We start from the raw sequence: 22,678 nt of genomic DNA on the forward strand, positions 1-22,678 counted from the left end.
CGCAGCTTTGTGATTGGTTGATAGAATAGGCCCACCCCTCCCCCCAGATATATCTGGGAGGAGGTGAACAAGGGAACTTCTCTTGATGAAGGCTAGTGGAGGCTCGGCGCACGCTGGGTTGCTGGCCGAAACGTTGAGTTTTTTAAAGACAAAGCTATAGGTTGGAGAACGGAAAAATGGATATCGTGGATATAATTCCCAACCGCCGTTCATTACTTGATATATATATATATATATATATATATATATATATATATATATATATATATATATATATATATATATATATATATATATATATATTGTCGCGTGACTACCCTTGGTGAACACCGTAGGGTAACACGGATGACCGATTGCGAGACTTTACACTCCCGAGGCGAAAACTCAATGGCGGATTCAAGCTCAACACAAAGTTAAACGCGCGGGAGGCCAGACGCAACGAGCTCCACAGCCTTATCTATTAAAATGAAACACCCAGGAAACTGCGTTCAAATATGTACAGAAAATAATATAAGGATTTATTATTGAAAAGTAATAACAGTGAAAAAAACACGCGCCGGTAATACTAATAACTAAATCGGGACGTCCCCACACGACTGATATCAAACACAAAACGAGGGAGATTAATTACGAAAAGAACACGTCACGTCGTTCAAAATGTACGCGGATTCGGGCTTATCTGGTCTTTCGTCGTCTTTGTGGCTGCCGTCCAACACCGCTCCTTTCGGCCCGATCGCACACCTCGCTCCAAGTTCCACGGCCCTCTGCGTCCGCCTCCAAGCGCCACCAGGCCTCGTCGGTCCAACGGCCCACACACACCACGAGCTCCTTTGCTCCAACGGTCCACCGCAGGGCTGCACGAAGCAACCAAAACCAAGTGCCAACTGCCAACTGCAACGAGCTGTGGTCACGAATGTTCAACGAACCGTGTCCTGTGCCAACTCCGACGAACTGTGCAACGAACCGTGTCCTGTGCCAACTGCCACGAACTCTGGTACGGAACTGTAACAACGAACTCTGCGACTCAACTCTCTCAACTCTGGACTCCACTCGAACTCCCGAAATGGCGTCCGACCGTCGCCTATATTGGTGGCCGATGACGTCACATTGGCGCGCTCCTCAGCCAATCATAGCCTCCCAACTCGCCCAGGTCACGCCCTCTGCGGCATGCGACTCCTGACATCTCCCGTCCGTGACCCCGCGGTCCTGGTGTAACACGTGCCAGCGAGGTTGGTAGGCCTTTGAGGTGCGCAGGCGAGGTTTGTAGGCCTTGGAGGTGTAAACGGTGGCGGTGTATTGTGGCGGTGTTCTTGGCCTGGTGGTGCCCATTTATTACGAAGTCAATGTCAGGGAAAGGGAATTATTTAATGTTGCACTAAGGACCTAACCAATGTTTATGTGGTTTGCAGTGCCATAAAGGACAAAGGTTTGATTACTAGGTGATACTCACAGGGGCGTTACCTTTAATCCCTCACTATTTAACACTCGAATCTCCAGGTAGATCCACACTCATACATCTTACCCCGACAACCGCCTGAACATCAATAACTTATTACATGTAGAGTCCCTGTCACGACAGCCGAATACCTACCTATTCAGATCTACCTAGCTCTAGATGTTGCATTACCAAATTCATAACACAGCCCCCCCCCCCTGGAACCGTAGCTCCTGCAAGGTTCACCGCAGGGCTACCATTCCAGCCTTAACACTTACTGTCACACACTTAATTAACCTATGAAATAAATCAGGAAGGGCTGTGGGAAGTGAGTCGGACTACCTACCTACACTTCCTTAACATGCTGAACCCCTTAACCATCATGCAAGTATGTACATCTTCTTCGTTGTTCCTGTGGAGGGAGGAAACAACAACACACAACACTAACTTAACCACAAAACTTAACCATCTTTCCAAAACTCAAAACTCTAACCTTTGTACATACCCCGGTCTACAGACCGCGTCCCCCGGTGGATGCCACAAGACTCAACCTTACCTGCGGGGCCATCCCCAATGCATCCCCCTAAATTTCCTCGGGCCCTGTCCAGATGTTACAGGTGAGTGACACGGCTCGGTGGATTTCGCCCACATTCATGCTACACAGACCCCTTAACCACTCATTCTCATTCCATAGGTCATCAAGGCATTGCAAAAATCAACAAAGCACTTATTCCCAATACACCCCCTGCAGGACCATGGCATTGATGTCATTCACGTGTGTGTGCATTCCTCAACTAGGCAGCGGGGAGGTACCGCACAAAAGATGGTGGGGGCGCATCAGGCTGTGGTGCCCGCAGTCCCAAAAACAAGTCAACCGACTTACAAATTCATTGCCCCCCCCCCTTTACCTCTTGGCCCCGTGACAGCCCAACAGCCCCTTTCCGCCGTTACCTCGCCGGTGAGGGTCTCCACACACACCAGGCTCCTTTGCCTCCTGCTTTCGCGCAGCAACACGGGTCACCGGGGGACTTCCTCACCCCGCGGCGCCCAACCAGACCCTCCACCGACGAGCTCCAATTTCCAGTTACCACCGGCTGCCAGGGGTAATTGCCGCAGAGGGGGGGGCCCGCAGGCCTCGCTCCTCAGAGCTTGCTCTGTACCTGCGGACACACACACCTTCCCCACCCATGGTCCCCAAAACACACTTCCTCCCCCGCTGCCATTCAATTCTCCACACAACTCAGCACAATTCAGTACAATTCATAGATGGTGTAAAAGGTGTTACAAGGCTTGCCATGGCCTGCCAATGTGAAATCCCATTCACAGTTCGAATCATTGAATCCTTACACATTTCCATTAGCACATTTCCAAAAAGCACAATTATCGCCCCTCATTATCTCCAATAATCATCACACACTCTCCAGGTTCCACTCTCACGACCACATCAAAACACGTAACCACAATACAAAAACATACGCCACCCACAAGACACTGTGGCTCCCATTCCATCCCCTCACCGGCCATGTCATCACTCTCACCCGCCTCCCAACTCCAAATTACATGTCCCCAATTTCCCAAAGCAAATCCTGAAGCCTGGGACAGTACTCCTCAAAACACTCACCTCAAGTGCAGGTAGTTGCAGGTTGGTCAGGTTCAAAGGTGTCATCCACCCATACAATTCCCAAAATTTCACATTGGGCCTACCAAATACTTCCAAATTTCTCTTTTGTCCCCACTACACTGGCAGGTATGTGGATCCGCATCCAACGGTGATCATCGCTACACAACTACCTACAGCCACGTCAGCTCTGCACCTCTACCGTGCAAGGGTCACCGGGACAAGGTGAGCAGTCAAAACGCCAACATGGCCCATGAGTGTCCATAAGGGTGCGACCCACCATCCATCCTTCAGCCCCCCTGCGAGGAACACAGCTGCAGCAGCCCCAGCTGGCCAATGTGGTGAGCACTTGCTGCCACAACACACACTACCGCACACACAACCTCGGCCCTGGGGGGCACGGTCGCAGTGCGTGGCATCCCTACAGCCACGTCCCCTGCACCTCCCCATCACCCCCCAGTCCGACTACAGAACTGCAGCCCCCCCAGTGCTCACCCACACTTGACCACACCAAGGTCCAGTCAACAGCCATGCTCCACCAGGAGACCCACCCAGAAGACATGGTCCACACACCTCGGACACGCACGGCACCACGTTGACCCTCAGGCTACACAACTACATCCCCATCATCCCACGTCCCAAATATCAGCACAGTTGCCCCCGCAACCAGTTGAAAGCTGTGTCTTGCTACCCTATTAATTTAATCACAGCCTCCAACACTTTGGTCTACACACCTGGATCAATAATGGCGTCACTGTACAGTGTCCACCATGGCATTTCAAAATCCACCCTTAAATTTGCATCTAACCCACAGATTACCCATGCCAACCATTTGTCACATTTCACTCACCTCACCAAAGAAGGATGCTTTGCCATACACATGCCAGCCGAGCATGGCCCATATGCTCGGCGCGTTACACATCACCCGATTCACATCCCCATGGCTCTCTTCCCAACCCGAGAGTCCATAAATCATAACGGAGCATCTGTGGAAGGTCACTCACACCATCACGTTCCACAGATGCCCCAATGGTTGTCCGGCAGGCTATCTCCATCCCTGTCCATTCGGTTTGACCCGCGTCCATCGACCAACCACCATGCCAGGTCACCACATGCTGGTTGTCCCAGAGTCCCTGGAGGAGAGTGCCAGGCCGCATGCCCGGGTGGTCACCACATCAGTCCCAAGTTGGCCGTCCGCAGTGCCACCACCAAAGCGCGACCCACAACACCTCCCCCTAGTGGTCCTCAATATTTGCCATCCCAGGCTTGAGAAACCACCTCGGACCTCCCTGGAGGTCTTAACCCCCACCAGGGTCCGGTGACCCTGCCGGCCCGAGCCACCAGCTCGGACGGCGCCCCGACGGACAAGGGACGCCACACTCCACCAGACCCCCCGTGGGACCCAGGTCGTACCTCGACACCCAAGGCTGGACCCCACGTCCAAATCTCGCCATCACAGCCCCCCAGCTGGCCGGCATACCCAAATTTTGAAAGGGGCAACTTTTGCCCGAGGCCATCACCCATGACCTCTCCATGTCCAAATCCCGCAGCCCGGGGACCAATCCCCACCATGGCTGCTCCAAATCAAGTTCCCATTGTAATTTTATTTTAAATTTTATTTTACAAATTTTCATTCCCACTGCCAAACCGCAGCTGCAGGGAACAACCTCTACCACCGGTTGTTCTGCCCCTCCCTGCAGTTGATCCAAATTCCCTACAGGGACCAAATCTCCAGAAGCTCTATCTCCCGATCCTCCAAGATCCAAATCCAGCCCGGAGCCAACACACTCCCCCAACTGGTTGTCCAATTTTGGAGCCTCTGTTTCCAAATAGCAGTGTACAGTGAGCGTCCCCTCGGTCATTCCAACCACCTCCTCGGACCAACTCACCTCTTCCACCAGACTCCTTTGGGCCTGAACAAGCTCTACCTCCATGGGACTGTCACAGGTCTCCAGCCGCTGGATCAAATCATCCTCATCATTACAAATCATTCCTGGCCCCGCCAGGCTTTGATCAATATCCCCAATAAATACCCGGTCCGGCTCTATCGCATGGACCCCCAAAAACTCTACCCCCTCTTGCTCCGCACCACCGCCCTGGTGCTGCACAATTCCAAATTCATCCCCCGGTTGGGGTGTTGTGACATCCACACGGTCCCGATAAACAACCAGGCCAGAATGTGGGAAACATTCCCCATTACAACTCTCACATTCCAAATTTCCTTCCCCGCTCACCTGTGGACTCTCCACGTTTACCTGCAGGCATTCCCCATCTACCTGTACACATTCCCCATCCACCTGTGGACATTCCCCATCCACCTGTGCAATTCCAAATTTTGCCATTTTGTTTGCCAGCCCATCAATTTTAATACTCAATCGATCACTCATTTCCTTCATTCCTTCCCTCCATTCCTTCCCCTGTGACTTCATTTGTTCATTCAATTCCCGACTGGCTCGCTCTCTCTGTGCGTACATGTCTCCCATCTGCTTTCCCAATCGCTCACTGCTCTTTTTCATCCCTTCAATTTGTTCCTCCAATCGATCACTCATTCCCTTCATTCCTTCCCTACATTCCTTCCCCTGGGACTCCATTTTTCGAAGCAATTGACCCAACATCTGGTCGGTTGTCGGGGCCGTTCCTACTACTCCCGACTCCCCGGTGGGGGAGGGGGATAAGTTGGTGCTCGGGACGAGGGAGGTTCCAAGGCTCACCTCTGCATCTAATTCCCCTATTTCCGGCTCACTCCCGACGCTGACGGAGGCCTCGCTGCGTACTTCCATCTCATCAATTTCCGACATCCGCTTTCCGGAAGATTGTTTCCCGCGCGCGTATTTATTTTAATAATTCCTGAAACAATTTAAATTTGACGAAGACACGATATCGCGCTCCGTTTGCCCGATTGATTATTAAATTTCTCCGCCTCGACTATAAAAATTTTGCGTTCGAACGTCGGGCGCAATGTACGCCCGACCGTGTCGGTCTCCCCGCGGACAAAAAAATTTGTCCGACCGTGTCGATGTCTCGCCGCGGACAAAAAAATTTGTCCGACGGGTTCAAATCCTACACTCCTGACACCACTTGTCGCGTGACTACCCTTGGTGAACACCGTAGGGTAACACGGATGACCGATTGCGAGACTTTACACTCCCGAGGCGAAAACTCAATGGCGGATTCAAGCTCAACACAAAGTTAAACGCGCGGGAGGCCAGACGCAACGAGCTCCACAGCCTTATCTATTAAAATGAAACACCCAGGAAACTGCGTTCAAATATGTACAGAAAATAATATAAGGATTTATTATTGAAAAGTAATAACAGTGAAAAAAACACGCGCCGGTAATACTAATAACTAAATCGGGACGTCCCCACACGACTGATATCAAACACAAAACGAGGGAGATTAATTACGAAAAGAACACGTCACGTCGTTCAAAATGTACGCGGATTCGGGCTTATCTGGTCTTTCGTCGTCTTTGTGGCTGCCGTCCAACACCGCTCCTTTCGGCCCGATCGCACACCTCGCTCCAAGTTCCACGGCCCTCTGCGTCCGCCTCCAAGCGCCACCAGGCCTCGTCGGTCCAACGGCCCACACACACCACGAGCTCCTTTGCTCCAACGGTCCACCGCAGGGCTGCACGAAGCAACCAAAACCAAGTGCCAACTGCCAACTGCAACGAGCTGTGGTCACGAATGTTCAACGAACCGTGTCCTGTGCCAACTCCGACGAACTGTGCAACGAACCGTGTCCTGTGCCAACTGCCACGAACTCTGGTACGGAACTGTAACAACGAACTCTGCGACTCAACTCTCTCAACTCTGGACTCCACTCGAACTCCCGAAATGGCGTCCGACCGTCGCCTATATTGGTGGCCGATGACGTCACATTGGCGCGCTCCTCAGCCAATCATAGCCTCCCAACTCGCCCAGGTCACGCCCTCTGCGGCATGCGACTCCTGACATCTCCCGTCCGTGACCCCGCGGTCCTGGTGTAACACGTGCCAGCGAGGTTGGTAGGCCTTTGAGGTGCGCAGGCGAGGTTTGTAGGCCTTGGAGGTGTAAACGGTGGCGGTGTATTGTGGCGGTGTTCTTGGCCTGGTGGTGCCCATTTATTACGAAGTCAATGTCAGGGAAAGGGAATTATTTAATGTTGCACTAAGGACCTAACCAATGTTTATGTGGTTTGCAGTGCCATAAAGGACAAAGGTTTGATTACTAGGTGATACTCACAGGGGCGTTACCTTTAATCCCTCACTATTTAACACTCGAATCTCCAGGTAGATCCACACTCATACATCTTACCCCGACAACCGCCTGAACATCAATAACTTATTACATGTAGAGTCCCTGTCACGACAGCCGAATACCTACCTATTCAGATCTACCTAGCTCTAGATGTTGCATTACCAAATTCATAACAATATATATATATATATATATATATATATATATATATATATATATATATATATATATATATATATATATACATACATACACACACAGTCATGTGAAAAAGTAAGTACACCCCATGTAAAGTTTTTTCATCTTCAAAGATTTCAAAGACTTTTTCATCATATTTCAACTATTTGATCTTCATTTCAACAATATTGAGAGATAAAGGTGATATAATATAACAAATATCATGAAACATTTACATTTTGTAGTCCATTGTATAATTTAAATGTACATAAATGCAAATTTAGCATGTGGAAAAAGTAAGTACACCCTTGGCTCTAATAGGTGGTATTGCCCCCTTTGGCAGAAACAACCTCAAGTAGGCGTTTCTTATAACTGTCTAACCGTCTCTGACATCGAGTAGGAGAAAATTTTGCTAACTCCTCCATGCAGAATTCTTTCAGCTGTGCGATGTTTGAGGGGTTTCTTGCATGCACAGCTCGTTTCTAATCCCCCCACAACATCTCGATGGGAATTAGATCCGGGGTTTGACTTGGCCATTCCAGAACCCTCCATTTCTTTCTTTTCAACCATTCCTTGGTGGATTAAATGGTATGTTGAGGGTCATTGTCATGTTGCAATGTCCACCTTCGGTTGAGCTTCAACTTTTCTGACAGACGGCCTCACATTATCCTCAAGCACCCTCTGGTACAAAGAAGATTTCATAGTGGATTCTATGATGGTGAGCTGCCCAGGCCCTGATGCAGCAAAGCTGCCCCAAACCATAATATTTCCACCACCATGCTTTACAGTTGGTATCAGGTTCTTGTGGTCAAATGCTGTCTTTGGTTTTCGCCAAACATGTCTTCTGGTACTGTGGCCAAATAGCTCCACCTTTGACTCATCTGTCCAAAGCACATTGTTCCAGAAGTGCTGGTCTTTGCCTCGGTGTTCATTGGCAAACTTTAGTCTTGCCCTGATGTTCTTTCTGGACAGCAAAGGTTTCCTCCTGGCACACCCCCCATGTAGATCAAATTTGTGCAGCCTCTTTCTAATGGTAGACTCGTGCACTTTGACACCAACAGTGGCAAGAGCTACCTGTAGGTCCTGTGATGACATTCTGTGGTTCTTAGAGACTTCTTTCACCATCTTGCGCTCTGCTCTCGGGCTGAACTTGCTGGGGCGGCCTGGCCTGAACAAGTTGGCAGTTGTTTGGAATCTTCTCCACTTGTAGATGATCTTTCGGACAGTCGATGATTGATTTCAAATTGTTTGGAGATCTTTTTAAATCCCTTCCCAGACTCGAAGGCATATTTTACCTTCTTTCTAAAGGCCTCAGAGAGCTCTTTTGATCTCGGCATAGTGACGCCGCACACTTCAACAACAAAGACCAAACCAAACTAAATGTCTGAGGTTTAAATAGGACAGGTTCCTCCAAGATCCTCTCTGACGATGTTCTAATCATTTGCATCTGAGCTGGTGCACCTGATTCTAATTTTAGGTATTTGAAGTAGTGATAAAGGTAGGGGTGTACTTACTTTTTCCACATGCGAAATTTGCATTTATGTTTATTTAAATTATACAATGGACTACAAAATGTAAATGTTTCATGATATTTGTTATATTATATCACCTTTATCTGTCAATATTGTTGAAATGAAGATCAAATAGCTGTATGTTGAAATATGATGAAAAAGTCAAAACGTTACATGGGGTGCACTTACTTTTTCACATGACTGTATATATATTTATATGTTACACCATTTTATGCCTGTTTGCCTTCCAAATCTGAACCTACGGCCAGGAATAGAGGATAACAAGGATTAAATATCATGCAACAATTATGTCTGTCAATCAAATGTACCAACAAGCTTCTCAATGATCCTTCTGGCACTGCTGAAAAACAAGATACAAGTTTAAAAAGTGTCACAGAGGTGCAAATATATGTTAATATTAATTAAAAAGGCATACCAGTTGTGTTGGAGTATGTTCCATCACCACAGGGAATGCAGTCAAAGCAACAGAAAGGTTTCCCTTTTTCTCTGACTTTTCGTGTACTTGGTTTGCAAGAATCACTGCATACAGACTTTGGAACCTGTGAAAAAGAATTCATGATTTAATGAACACGAGACTAATTTTTTTACTTTTCAGCATGGTCAAAATTATTCACAGATAAACTGACAAACTTAATTTGCCTTGCCATCCACCGTTTGCCCTTCACGTGACTCGTGGTGGTCCCTCTCGGCTCTCCCCCCGTTGGTATTTTTGTGCACATAAGATTGTTCACGGTTCTGTTTAAATATTATTTAAATATGTATAACCTTTCCCCTTCAGTTTTTACTCAGTGGTATTTTACAACACGCTGTTTTTCTTCCTATTTAAAAGGCTTTTCTCAATTTCCTCTCCAACTCATTCCACCTCAAAAAAAAGAAATTCAATATCTTATACGTCTCCCTCACTACATGGTCTAAATTCACATTCATTCCATCCCTCCTCCATCATTCTGAACCGGATTGCTAACTTGAAAATCACAACAAACCCAATTTGTTTTCAATGTTCGTCTTTCATTAATCATCCACTTTCTAAACTCCCCTCTTGCCCCTCCCATCCAAATCCCTCCCCTTGCACCTACACTCCTAAACTCCCCCCTTGCCCCGCCACTCTTAAACTCCCCCCCTACCCCTCCACTCCTGAACTCCCCCCTTGCCCTTCCACTCCTGAACTCCCCCCTTGCCCTTCCCCTCCTAAACTCCCCCCTCACTCCTCCCCTTCAAAACTCCCCCCCAACCCCTCCCATTCAAATCTCCCCCCATACCATTCCTCTCCAATTCTCCCTCCTCCCCCCTCCTCCTCAAAGCTGCCTCCTCCCCACTTCGTCTCCCTTCTATCTCATACCTCCACCCCCCCCAACCTTCTTCTTTCCTCTGCCCCCCCTCAAACAACCCCTCTCTGTGCCTCATCCCTTCACCTTCAAACCTTTCATCCTCCTCATCCTTCCCTTTCTTGGAACTCTTCTGCAATCGCTGACACACTAACAACTGCTCTCCCTACCTCCCCCTCTCATCCTTCATCTTACCCTACTCCTCCCCTCCCCTGTCCTGTACCCGATGCTCCCCCTCTCTCTTCATTAACGGTATGGACCTCAAACATCCGGGGCCTTCGCTCAAACCTGACTGATCTCTCCATACAGGTTGCTTCTGACAATCCAGACTTGATCTGCTTAACAGAGACTTTCCTCCTTCAAGATGTCTCTGATTCCTTAATATCTCTTCCTGGTTACTCCCTCCTCCGGTATGATAGACCTGAGCCTCGGCCTGGTGGTGGGTTGGCTATCTTTATCAAAAACTCTCTTCCTCACTCTCCTTGCACTGCCCTCTCTCCTCCTCACCCCCAGGAGTACCTCTGGCTACGGCTTCCTCTCCGCTCCCACCTTTTGTTCATATGTGTTCTGTACCGTCCCCCAAACAGTGATGACTCCATCTACATTTCACTGTCTGACAACATGGACCAACTTCTATCCACTCATCCCAACTCTCTCTTCCTCATATGTGGTGACTTCAATTGTCATCATGCCACCTGGTTGGGTGTGGGTTCCTCTCTCACCAGTCATGGCACCTCAGCAAAGGACTTCTGTGACTCACTGGGATTGACACAATCTGTCAATTTCCCGACCCGGATCTCAGCCAATGGAGTATCTTCTCTTCTAGACTTGGTTATGACTAACTTCCCTGCTAATGTCTGCTGCTCTTCTTCTGCTCCAATCGGTTCTTCTGATCATGTGCTTGTCAAAGTGGACATCTCTCTGGCCATTCTCAGAGAGCCTCCGCAGCGTCGACGAGTCTGGCATTTCACTCAGGCCGACTGGGACGGTCTTCAAGCAGCCATCAATCGTCTGGATTGGTCTCCCATCTCCACTGCCTCTGACATCAATTCTTCCTGGGAATTCTTCCAAAGCAAACTGATCTCTCTCATGCACAGATTTATCCCATCTCGCCTTCAGTTGTCTTACCCTTCCTCCCGTCCATGGTACACTGAATCTTGTGGTGAGGCAGTTGCCCTGAAACAACTTGCCTTTGCCTCTTGGAAGGCTAATCCAACTGAAGGAAATCTCAGTTCCTTCCACCAAGCTCGGAACAAGTGTGTGTCTACCCTCAGGAGTGCCAGGAAGCACTATCTCTCCTCACTCAAGAATGAACTCTCAAACCTGTCTCCTTCCTCCAAATCCTGGTGGCGTCTGGTCAAATCCGTTTCTGGTGTTTGTTCCCCCTCCATCCTCTCCCTTACCTCAAATGGCCACACAGTTGACATCGCACGTGACAAAGCCGAATGCCTCAACTCTGTGTTTGCCTCAAAATCCTTAGTCCCAAACCCATCTCTCTCTGTTCCCACCTTTCCCAGTCGAACCAAACTGCTCCTGGACTCTGTGACCTTCTCTCCTGACAAGGTGGAGGAGTTTTTGTCTAACCTCGACTCTGATTCTGCAACTGGACCAGACGGCATCAGCCCACGGGTCCTAAAATCCTGCTCTGCCGCTCTATCTCACCCTCTCTCTGTTCTTTTCACCCTATCCTTTGCTCAAGGCCATCTGCCAGCATCCTGGAAATCAGCAAACATTTTCGCTTTACACAAAAAAGGTGCAAAAACAGATCCTTGCAACTACAGACCAATCAGCCTGCTCCCAATTATCAGCAAAGTCATGGAATCCATCATTGCTTCGGATATGAAATCTTTCCTCTTCTCCAATGGCTTGATCTCTGATCATCAATTTGGTTTCAGACCAGGTCACTCTACTCTGGACATGCTGCTTCTGCTGTCTCAACAATGGATGGAGGTCCTCAATGCCAAACAGGAAATCAGAGCTGTCTCCCTTGACATATCACGTGCCTTCGATACGGTCTGGCACCCAGCTCTGCTCACCAAACTCTCCTCCTATGGTATCCATGGAAATCTCCATGCATGGCTTGCGGACTTCCTCTCTGGTCGTAGTCAACGTGTGGCCCTGAATGGATTTCTCTCATCTCCCCTTCCCGTTCAGGCTGGAGTTCCCCAAGGCAGTGTGCTGGGCCCTGTGCTTTTTCTGGTCTTTATCAATGATCTCTCCGACTCTCTGGAAAATCCTCTGTATCTCTTTGCTGATGACTCCACTCTCTGCCGCTCCATTCCTCTTCCCTCAGATCGGCAGTCTGCAGCCTCCTCACTCTCTGAAGACCTGGACAAAATCACAGACTGGTCAAACATGTGGAACATGTCTTTCAATCCTGACAAATCTCACACTCTTACTATGTCTCTCCGAAAAGATCGACTGGACAACCCTCCCATCTACTTTCTCAACAATCCTCTCCAAGAAGTTCTGTCATTCAAGCTTTTGGGTCTCACCATCTGCCATGATCTTTCTTGGGAAAACCACATTTCCAAGCTGGCCTCCAAAGCCAGTCGCCGACTGGGCATCCTCCGTCGTGCGAAGTCCTTGCTAGGCACACCTGAGCTCCTCACCACATACAAGGCTTTCATCCGCAGCTCAATGGAATACTGTTCTCCCCTATGGGCTGGTGCTCCTGCCTCACACCTGGCTCGGCTTCACGCTGTTGAATCCAAAGCTTTCAGAATCATTGGAATCTCCCGCGATGAAGCTATCTCTGAGGGCCTTTCACTCACTCACTGCAGGCAGGTAGGTGGTCTTTCTGTCTTCTACCGACTCCTCTCCGGCCTTGCTCCCCCAGCTCTCTCTGTGCTCTGGCCCCCAAATATTCCTACAGGTCGCACAAGATCTGCCAGACACCCTCTGATGGTTAAACTGCCGAAATCTCGGCTCTCTGCTCACCTTCACTCTTTCATTCCTCTTTTCTCCCGCCTCTGGAACAAACTCCCACACTCACTTCAATCACACTCCTCCCTCCAGGTCTTCAAAACAGCTGTTCACCACCATCTCTTATCTTCCCCCATCCAAAACCTTGATCTTTTCTACCCCCACTAATTCACCCCAGATCCACCTTGTTTGAAATTCCAACTTCTTTCCTGGAAGTCTTGGCAGTGTCCATATGTTTTCTACCTCTCCCACCCCCCCCCCCTTCCCATGCCTTCCCCCCAAAGCCCTCTCCCTCCCACAGTTCTCTCGATGTCTCGATGCCTCTCGGTCCCTGCTCTCAAATGTTGTGTTTGTGTCCTTCCCCCTCTCTCCCCATCTTGTCTACCGCTCCCGATGTTATTTGTTTTGTGTGTCTGTTTGTCTTTCTGTGTGATTAATGTTCGCTCTTTCACGAGCCTCGATCTTGTATACAAAAAAAAATAAAAAAAATATAAAAACGAATTTGCCATCAAACTAAAAAACAATGGCTGTTCAAACATGCAAACATACATGTAAATACATGTCATAGACTAATGAAGAACAACTTTCCTTGTGTGTTCCATCATTCCATAAGATCGTTTGGTTCATAACATGGAGTTGCTTCTCTGGAAGAGCCGAAGACTTAAAATCACCAACAACTTTAAACTGCACTTGACCACTCTCATCTAATTGCCAGTTAATCAATTCATAAGAGTTTCCAGATGGATCTCCATTTTTGTCAAACTTCACCAAATCACCGAGGTTGTTGATAAATTCGACATTCCTGAGATAAAACAAAAGCTAAAACTTGTGTGAATGCAATCATTGGTGAAAAGAAACACTTCATCAGGTATACTGTATCACGCCTTTATGGTATCATATGAAATAAAGTTTAAATGAACAAAAATATAATTACTTACAGTAATGACAATTGTTTTCAAGGAATCATTAAAATAACAACACGTCAACGAATAAAAATAAATATAAAAAACACAATAGGAACATCAGCTTCGTCCCTACAACTCTGTGAAAATACAGGTTGTGGACAAAAAAAATGGAAACACCTGGTTGAATGAGGGACACCAAGTAAGGCTTCCTTCCACACAGGTCTGGCCGATTTGTTGAAAAGCAAATAACATCCCAGCATGCTGAGGGTCATGTTTAAAAATGCTGCACAGGCCTGGTTGCCTATAATTTTGGCGAGCATGGCTGAAAGGGTCGGAGAGGCCTACCGTGTTTTTTCTGTCTCGAGCAGCTTGTTAGCCTTTTTGTCTTCGGTCTGCACACCTTTTATTTCCCCATCTCATCTATTTGTTTTTCTTCTCCTTTTTCTTCTGTTCGTCTTGCGTTTTCGGTCGTCTTTCCCTTTCTGCTTCTTCCCAGCCTTCTTTCTGATGGATGGGCCTTTCCCACCAGGCAGAAAGAGACTCTTGCACTTTCCCAACTACCACCTCTCTCCCACCCCTCCCCCCATATTTTTAGTGGTGTCCCTGCCCTCTCCAGGATCCCGGAATGGTGAGCAGGTGCCATAACTGCATCCGTTTTTTGTTTGTGAAGGAAGGGGCCGTACTATCAAGTGAGATATTTGGTCCAACAAATGGTTGGACATGCTGGGATGATTTTTTTTCTGCCTTATCTCCTTGGCCTGCGGGTTTGATGTGTCTTTACAGTCCTCTGGAAGGCTTGTTGAGTTCTGGGTGCAGTGGACTGCTTCCCGGTCAAGCTGTCTCTGGCTGATTGGCTGGTCAAGGCCCTCTCTGACCATGACATAGAGGTTCTAAGCACAGGAAGTGGAATAGATACCAGAAAAATGGACTTTGGCAAATTGGAAGGAATTTGTTACTGCATGAAATGAGGCAACCTTGATCATCAGGCACTTAAAGCAAACTTTGAGAATAAATTGGTGTGTGAGGTGAAAGTAACCCCAAAGTTTCTGCAGTTATAGGAGAAATCAGACAAAAACAAATAGGGGAATTTCTAATTTACGGCAGCACGATGGTGTCTTCACAGAAAACGATTTACAAAAAGCACAGACACTTCATATTTTCTTTTGCTAGTGTGTTTACAGTTGAGGACTTGTCGTCCACACTAGTGTTGGAAAATAGGGACTATACGTGTGTACAAATTTAAGTGGATGTATGGTCGTTATTTATCAGATAGACAGAGACAGACACCAAACTGCATATTTTAGTATGATATACAACAGGCATTTTAAGGCCATTTTCCCTGCCAGAGTGGGGGTTAGCCTTGCGGGCCCCATGACAATCTTCTCCATTTTGCCCTATTTTCTGCATCTCCCCTTGTTAACCCCCTTGCCCGCATTTCTTCTTTCACCACCTTTAGCCAAGTCTTCCTCGGTCTTCCCCGTCCTCTACTTCCTTCTACATTCATTTCCATCACTCTTCTCAACCAGTCACTTTCATCCTTCCTCAACACATGACCAAACCATCCCAACCTGTTCCTCTTCACAGCATCCATCACAGGCTCAATTCCCATCATCTTTTGCAATTCATCATTTGTCTTCCTCTCTCTCAACGATATTCCACACATCCACCGAACCATTGGCATTTCCACCCTTTCCAGCCTTCGTTGTTGCTCTAGGTTCATTACCCATGTCACGCTCTCATAAATCATAACACTTCTCACACATGCAGCACACACATTTCCCTTAATCTTCAACGACACTCCTCTCTGCCTCAGCAAGCCACTCAGTTACCAAAACTTCTTCCATGCACATCTCACTCTAGCAACTGTTGCCGAGTCTGATCCACCTTCTCCATTCAGCATGTCTCCTAGTAGGTAGCAAAATGTTTTCACACCTTCCAGCTTCACGCATCTCCAAGAACCAACTCAACATTTCTTCCATTTTCAGCTCCCTCTGTGCACACCTTGCACTTGAATGTAGTTGCCACACTGGTTAATGACACTCTCAGACCACCACATTTTTGATGAACCCACTCAGCGCACATTGTACATTGAATGAAGTTCACTCCGACACCCTTACTGCACACAGCACATGGCCACTTCCCAGTTCTTTACACCTCACCACATGCTTTACCACTTGCCATCACCTTTGTCTTTCTGATATTCACCTTCAGACATTTTGTCTCCATACATTCCTTCCACTTGTTCATCTTCTCCTTCAGTCAATCCATACTTTCCGCAATCAACACCAGATCATCTGCATGCATCAAATCCCACGGTAAACCCTCCTTTGCATTCTGAGCCAGCACCTCCATCACAGCTACAAATAGTGGAGTAGTGGACTTAGTACCGACCTGATGCTTTGACTATGTTTTGTCAATTTTGTATGATGTTGTTATGAATTTGGGGTAGAGGAATATCCAGATCGAGGTAGATCTGCATCGGTAGGTGTCCGGCTGTCGTGATAGGGAACCTCATCTGTAAAAAGTTCTGTGTAGCCCAAATGTCGGATTTAGCTTGTATCTTTGTCCCTGTTATGAGGGGGTGGGGCATGCTAATTAGTACAGGGATTATGGGTAAAATTCCCTTGTGTGTCGTTCCCTCTGTGAGCATCCCAGTGTCCCTTATGGCAAATCATCCCATAGACATTAGATAGGCCCTTCGTGAAAGAAGAACCACCTTTAGAGGCCATTTTTCCCTGCAGAGCAGGGGTTGGCCTTTTTTGGGCACTGTGGTCCCATTTTTTAAGCAATCTTTTAAAGCCGGATGCCCTTCCTGCCGCCAACCCTGTTAGTCACTTATTGCGACACACAGGGAATTACCAGTGAACTGGTACTGCCCTTAGTGCACCACATTAATTAAATCACCCTCCACCACAAGACGATATAACTGACCGGAAGAGCACCAGCAAGCGGCCGCGCAGTGTTACACCATGGCAGGCAGACATTGTGCAGGCAGGCTGAGGCCACGCCCACCTTGCGAAGGATTTGTCGAGGGAGGGCGGTGACGTCAGAGGAGAAGGAGGCCACAAACCGTGAGCTGACATTTTGTCCCTTCTCATGCTGGATCCATAGCGCGGTCACATTTTTCCTATGTGAGCATCGACGTCCCTCTCCTTTGTGTGTCTTTGTTGGCTACTCTCTCTCGGTTGGCCCTCACGTATTCCTCTGCCATCGACTCTCCCCACTTCCTGTCGGATGTTGGCGAGCGACGGTGTGCGGGACGTGACCTGTGGTTGCGAACCGAGGAGAGACTGCGTGCTGGTTGTTCGTAAAACGGCAGAGCCCCAAGAGTGAAGAGCCGCGATTTCCGTGCCACATTCGTGAGGAAGAGCATGGTTGGGGAGCGGGCTGGGCACTCATTCACCTCGCGCGGGAGGCCTTCATCGGGGCCGAGCGAGCAAGGGCACGTCGGGGCCTGGCTCGCGCCAACGACCGAGCAGTTCGCACCAACGACCGAGCAGTTCGCGCCAATGACCGAGCAGTTCGCACCAACGACCGAGCAGTTCGCGCCAACTGGAGCTGTGTTCGGACGCTGTGCTGAGACCAGACGATTCCTGACGCACAAAGATAAGCCAACACAAACGCGCACACAATGGTTATTTTTGCTTAATTCATTCCCCTGTGCTTTTGTTGAAGCGAGGTGTGCGGGATCCCAATTTAGGAATCATAGATATTTACCGGCGCGTCCATTGTTCTCGGGTTCCGCATAATAAATCGTTTCTTTTTGTACATTTAATTCGGGTTTTCGTTCACTTGATTTCATTTCCTACAGGATCAAGGGCTGCCGTCGGAGCTGTGAGGTAAGAGCTCGCCGCTTCTTCCTCTTCCTTCTTCCTCCTGTGCTGCCAAGTCAAATCCGTCATTGAATAAATGCGTCCATTAAAGATCGTTTGGCCATCCGCGATCCCAAGGTATTAACTGAGGGCAATTGTGCGACAATATGAATGAAGTCATAAAATACTGCTGCGGTTTTGAGATTGGCACATTGAAGTCAATAAATGTTAAAGGTTTTCCCCCCATAGTTAGTCACACGAGCAACATATAGGCCCATTTGTAGTATAGTTATGTCTTAGTATGTGTAAGAATAGGCCATTTCCTCTCTTAGTACCTGCGTTGTGTAAAGGCAGGAGAATAGGCCCTTAAATCATTTTGCTCCGACCTCCATTCTACCTCTATGGGCGCAACCCATCCCGCGTCCCATTTGGCTGTCCACTAGTCAAGTTAACACGAGGCAGGGCCTCGAAAGGTGAAGGAGGGTTGAGCTCGGCGCGGCAGCAGTGGGGACGGTAAGAATGAACCAGCCAATCAGAGCTCGAGCGGAATGGCGGGCAGAGGGCGTGGTGAAGAGCGTCTGGTGAGTTCCAGAGGGTTCGAAGGGCGTGGCATATATAACCTAATGAGAAAAGCCCTCGGAAGGACTTGCAGCGAGGGAGATTGATAACAGGACTCGCAGAGGGGAGGACTCGCAGAGGAAAAGACATGAGAGTTATCGAGGGAGGTGCGCTGAGCTTGTGCGGAGTTTATGAGAGGATTCTAAGGAGACACGCTTGGAAAGGATCCTTCGCACTGTATGAACTTTGTTACGTGGAATACGTGGGCGCAGACAGGACGTTGATAACTCATGCGGTTCGGCCAAAGCGAGTGAACGCGGCTAAGTAACCTCCAGCCATGCAAAGTCTGTCCTCTACCGTTCGCCCCGAGATTACCCACTTTGTTCGAGTGACACGATACGAGTCCCTGCCTTTGCCTACCTTCATCTTCGCGGAACATGCCGGGGACCGTGGAGAGTGAGACGGGGCTGATCCTGGACGACCAAGTCGGCGCGTTCGGCCTGAACAGCATCATGCCCATCTGCAATCCCCGTGTGAGTGTGTGTGTGTCAGACGGGCCCGTTGTCCTGGGCTATCAAGAATAAGACTGTCTAAGTTGTTCTGTGTCTCTTCCTCCTGTGCTGTAAATACGTGCAATCATAATTAAACCAATTTGTTCTTCCTTTTCTTTCCAATTCGGTCGCCTTTGTGATTTCTCCATTGACTAAGCGTGGTACGAATAAGATCGCTCCAATCGGGTCTAGTAATTATAAATAGCGCGGATCGTGTACGCAAACCGCTCGGCGTATCACCATCACACGTGGTTCGTGCGAGGCAGAAGGGACGTAATAGGTCTCCGGTCGCGCCAGGTCAGCAAAGACAAGGGGATTAATCCCCCCTAGATAAGGGGAGAAAGCCGGCAGCAAATCCGCAACAATACCTTAATATTAATACAGCAAAAACAAGAAATATTTGATAAACGAACAATCTCACCTGCCAGGGCTGAAAACTCAGAATATCTCCACAAGTAATATTTAATATAATGCCTTTTACGTGCACACAAGACTGAAGGTTATGCAAAGCCTTTGCGATCGCATACACAGCCATGTACGTGTTGTAACCTACTCGAAGATTAGACACATCAGTAAGCAATGTATCAGATGCTTCCAAATTTTCATTGCCTGTGCACAATTGTGAAGTCTCGTCATTTGAACTCCACGTGCAACCAAATGTCTTCTCCCAAAATTCTAACAAAAATATGTTTACTGATGCAGGTTCCTTCTCATACACAAGCTTTGTTTTGGTATGAAGCACGTCTGAAGCAGTTGATTTGTGATTCATTGTTGTGGAAACAGTTTCGTTAAGAGTGAAATTTTTGTTTATTTGCTTTTCATTCAAATTTTGATGCTTCATCTCCTTGGTTGATACAGAGAGGAAATAATAGATTAAATAGATTAATAACACACTCAAGTTGACTACTTAAGATTCTACGACCTCGTGGCGAAGATTTTGATCCATATGTTCAGGCAGACATGCACACAGACACACTGATTGATATATATATATATATATATATATATATATATATATATATATATATATATATATATATATATATATATTGTTACAGATACGACTTTGATGGTATGGTGGGCCGAGCGGGATGGCCGCCGTATCCGTACAAGTTACCCGATTGTGCCCGAACGTTGACTAGCCGCGCTATGCTGGCTCAATAAGAAAAAGAAGACACCCGGCTGGATTACAATCACACAATACGACACCAACGTTTCGATTCTCAAGTATATTCGTACGGAAAAAGGTTAGATTACAGGGGCTAGAGGTATATTACAGGAAGACAGGCACTTAGACACACTCTTATATTAACCCCGGACAGACGACAGACACACGGGACAAAATGCTGACTCACACGGGGGTTGATGAAAAGGAAAGACAGGTCGCGATGGCTCAAGGTGCACTCTTGGCTCAAGGCAGAATCGACTCGGTCCGGTCCAGAGATGCGGGGAGGTATCGTCGCGCTGGGGGTGGCGGTGGCTTCTCTCTCCAGTCTCCAAGCTGAGGCGCATCTCTCCTCAGCCTCAAAGGTTACTCGTGACTCCAAGCTGGGGGCGCATCTGACGTCACATCCGGCAAGCGGCTGCGTATATCCGGCGGGGAGTGACACGCCCTCGGCTCGTTAGCTCCGCCTCGTGGAATCGGCACGTTGCTTCTCATTGGGTGCGTGCGGGGGGGGGGGGTTACTGGCTCCGCCCCTGACGAGGAGCTGACAGCCAGCCCCTTCGGGGTAACCCCGTGGAGCGCATGGTCTGGAGCTAATCGAGCCGGTGTGAGGACGCATCCTCCCCCGCTCCGCCGCCATCTCCTCTGTTGTTGTTGTAATTGTTGTTGTAGTTGTTGTTATTGTTGTTGTTTGGGGAAGAAGATGGGAGGAGGTATGGGAAAGGTCCTAAACTCACTACTGATGCCATATAATCACATTCTGGTGCAACGAAGAGTCATAATTAATGGAGACGAGGCCTTAACTGACATAGAATAAGAATAACTAGGAAGATGTCCGAAAGTTGTCTACGTGTGGTGCGGTGGACCTGGGCACGACATTTAATGGGGGAATAAGGGGAAGGTCGGCTCTACTGATTGTTATTTACATGCAATGGGACTAGGGAATGGGGGATCGGGGAAAGTTGGGGAGTATTGGAGAAAATAGGGGAATATTTACAAGCGGATATGGAGGCCAAATTCCATATTCGCAACATTGCACCCTTCTCTACCCTCGGGGCGTCCCGACCCGATAAATTTTTACCTACTTTAGTGTGGCACGCAATGTAGTTCCCTCTACTATTAACTCTACCCTGAGTGCGACAGTTTTACAGATATTCACAAATGAGTAAATATGTCCCCCTGCGACGTTGCACCCTTCTCCTCACAGCACCACACCCACAGGATAACCGAATCCGGAAAGAATTCTCAAACTAAACATACAGCCGGTAGGGAGCATTATTTACAAGACTATGCTGCTATTTACACTACGATCCAGGACCTGTTTTTGGAGGAACACATGCAGATGTTATGCATAGAGAGAGCGCGCTTGCCAGCATCGATACACCAACCCACGAGTGCTCTGTGGCCGACGGCCTTTAATAACGTGCAGAGCACCCTTCCCGAGCATCAAAAGCACCACCCCACCACCAATCGGTGCAGTCACCATTGTTCAATGATTAAAAATAAATGCGACAACCCCTAACCCTGCAGGTGTCTCTTGCTCTTCTTGTGGTGCACTTGGTGGTGTTAACTATTAGTGGTTCACCTGTATGGCATAGGTGCCACGTTGATCCATAGGTCCATCCCCGGGTGGTGCTTGGCCGCAAACGAACTGCGGTCCATTGTGGGTGGCCACAAACATTGCGGTCCATATGGTGTACCGATCCAGGCAGCGAACAGCGAAAGTGCAGGCCCACAACTGCGTCGCCAGCACCTCTCTCTCCTCTCTCTCTACCCCAAAGCCAGATCCTCGGAGGTGGGAGACAACAGAAGAAACAAGTGAGTAAGGTGGTAAGGGCGCAAAAGTGCACGCAATTTTGGTAATGCACACTGGGGGCACATGGGAACCAGGTGAGACAGGTACGTTCCTATCGTACGCCCCCCCCCCACCACCAGGTAACCTACATGGCCCCTCCCTTACCCCTTACTGTATCCACAAAACACAACACTACCCATAAACATCTACTTTACAAATCAACAAACATCCCTACTGTCTTCCCCGTTCCTCCCATAAACCAAATTCGTCTTCTCTCCCTCCTAACCAATCAAATTTGCCATTTTCAACTCTCATCAAAATTTGCCATCTCCAACTGCACATCAAAATTTGCCATTACCAATTCATCATCAGTCCCTCCTAGGGAGGGAGAGATGGAATCACCCCAATGTCTCATCCACGTCGTGATGCGTCTCACAAATCCTCACAGCAATCTCATCTCCTGCACAAAACAAAGAAAACACAGGTGTGGAGTCATCATCATCACCACAGGTAAGTGGCTGCGTATGGTGCGACAGGTTCATCAATCCTAACTATTTCCTAAATGACTTTAACAACTTTACACTACCCGGGGTCTTCCTCCGGCCAAACCATTGGCCCTCTTACACTATGGGTTCTAAA

At 48.2% G+C, this 22,678-nt stretch overlaps 1 protein-coding gene across 1 annotated transcript in view; it reads right to left on the reverse strand.

The window, feature by feature from the left end:
* LOC144891251 (extracellular calcium-sensing receptor-like) overlaps positions 1–22,678 on the reverse strand; it is a 74,940-nt gene that overhangs the window by 36,519 nt on the left and 15,743 nt on the right. Inside the window, exons 4-7 of the mRNA XM_078773664.1 lie at positions 19,501–19,688; positions 17,687–17,751; positions 13,944–14,055; positions 9,419–9,542 (exon numbers count right to left, since the gene is read on the reverse strand). Coding sequence (XP_078629790.1) covers positions 9,419–9,542; positions 13,944–14,055; positions 17,687–17,751; positions 19,501–19,688 — 489 coding nt within the window. The remainder of the gene's footprint in view (positions 1–9,418; positions 9,543–13,943; positions 14,056–17,686; positions 17,752–19,500; positions 19,689–22,678) is intronic.

The sequence above is a fragment of the Myxine glutinosa genome, chromosome 3 (assembly GCF_964187855.1).
Source record: "Myxine glutinosa chromosome 3, kmMyxGlut1.1, whole genome shotgun sequence".
In the NCBI taxonomy this organism is placed as follows: Eukaryota; Metazoa; Chordata; class Myxini; order Myxiniformes; family Myxinidae; genus Myxine; species Myxine glutinosa.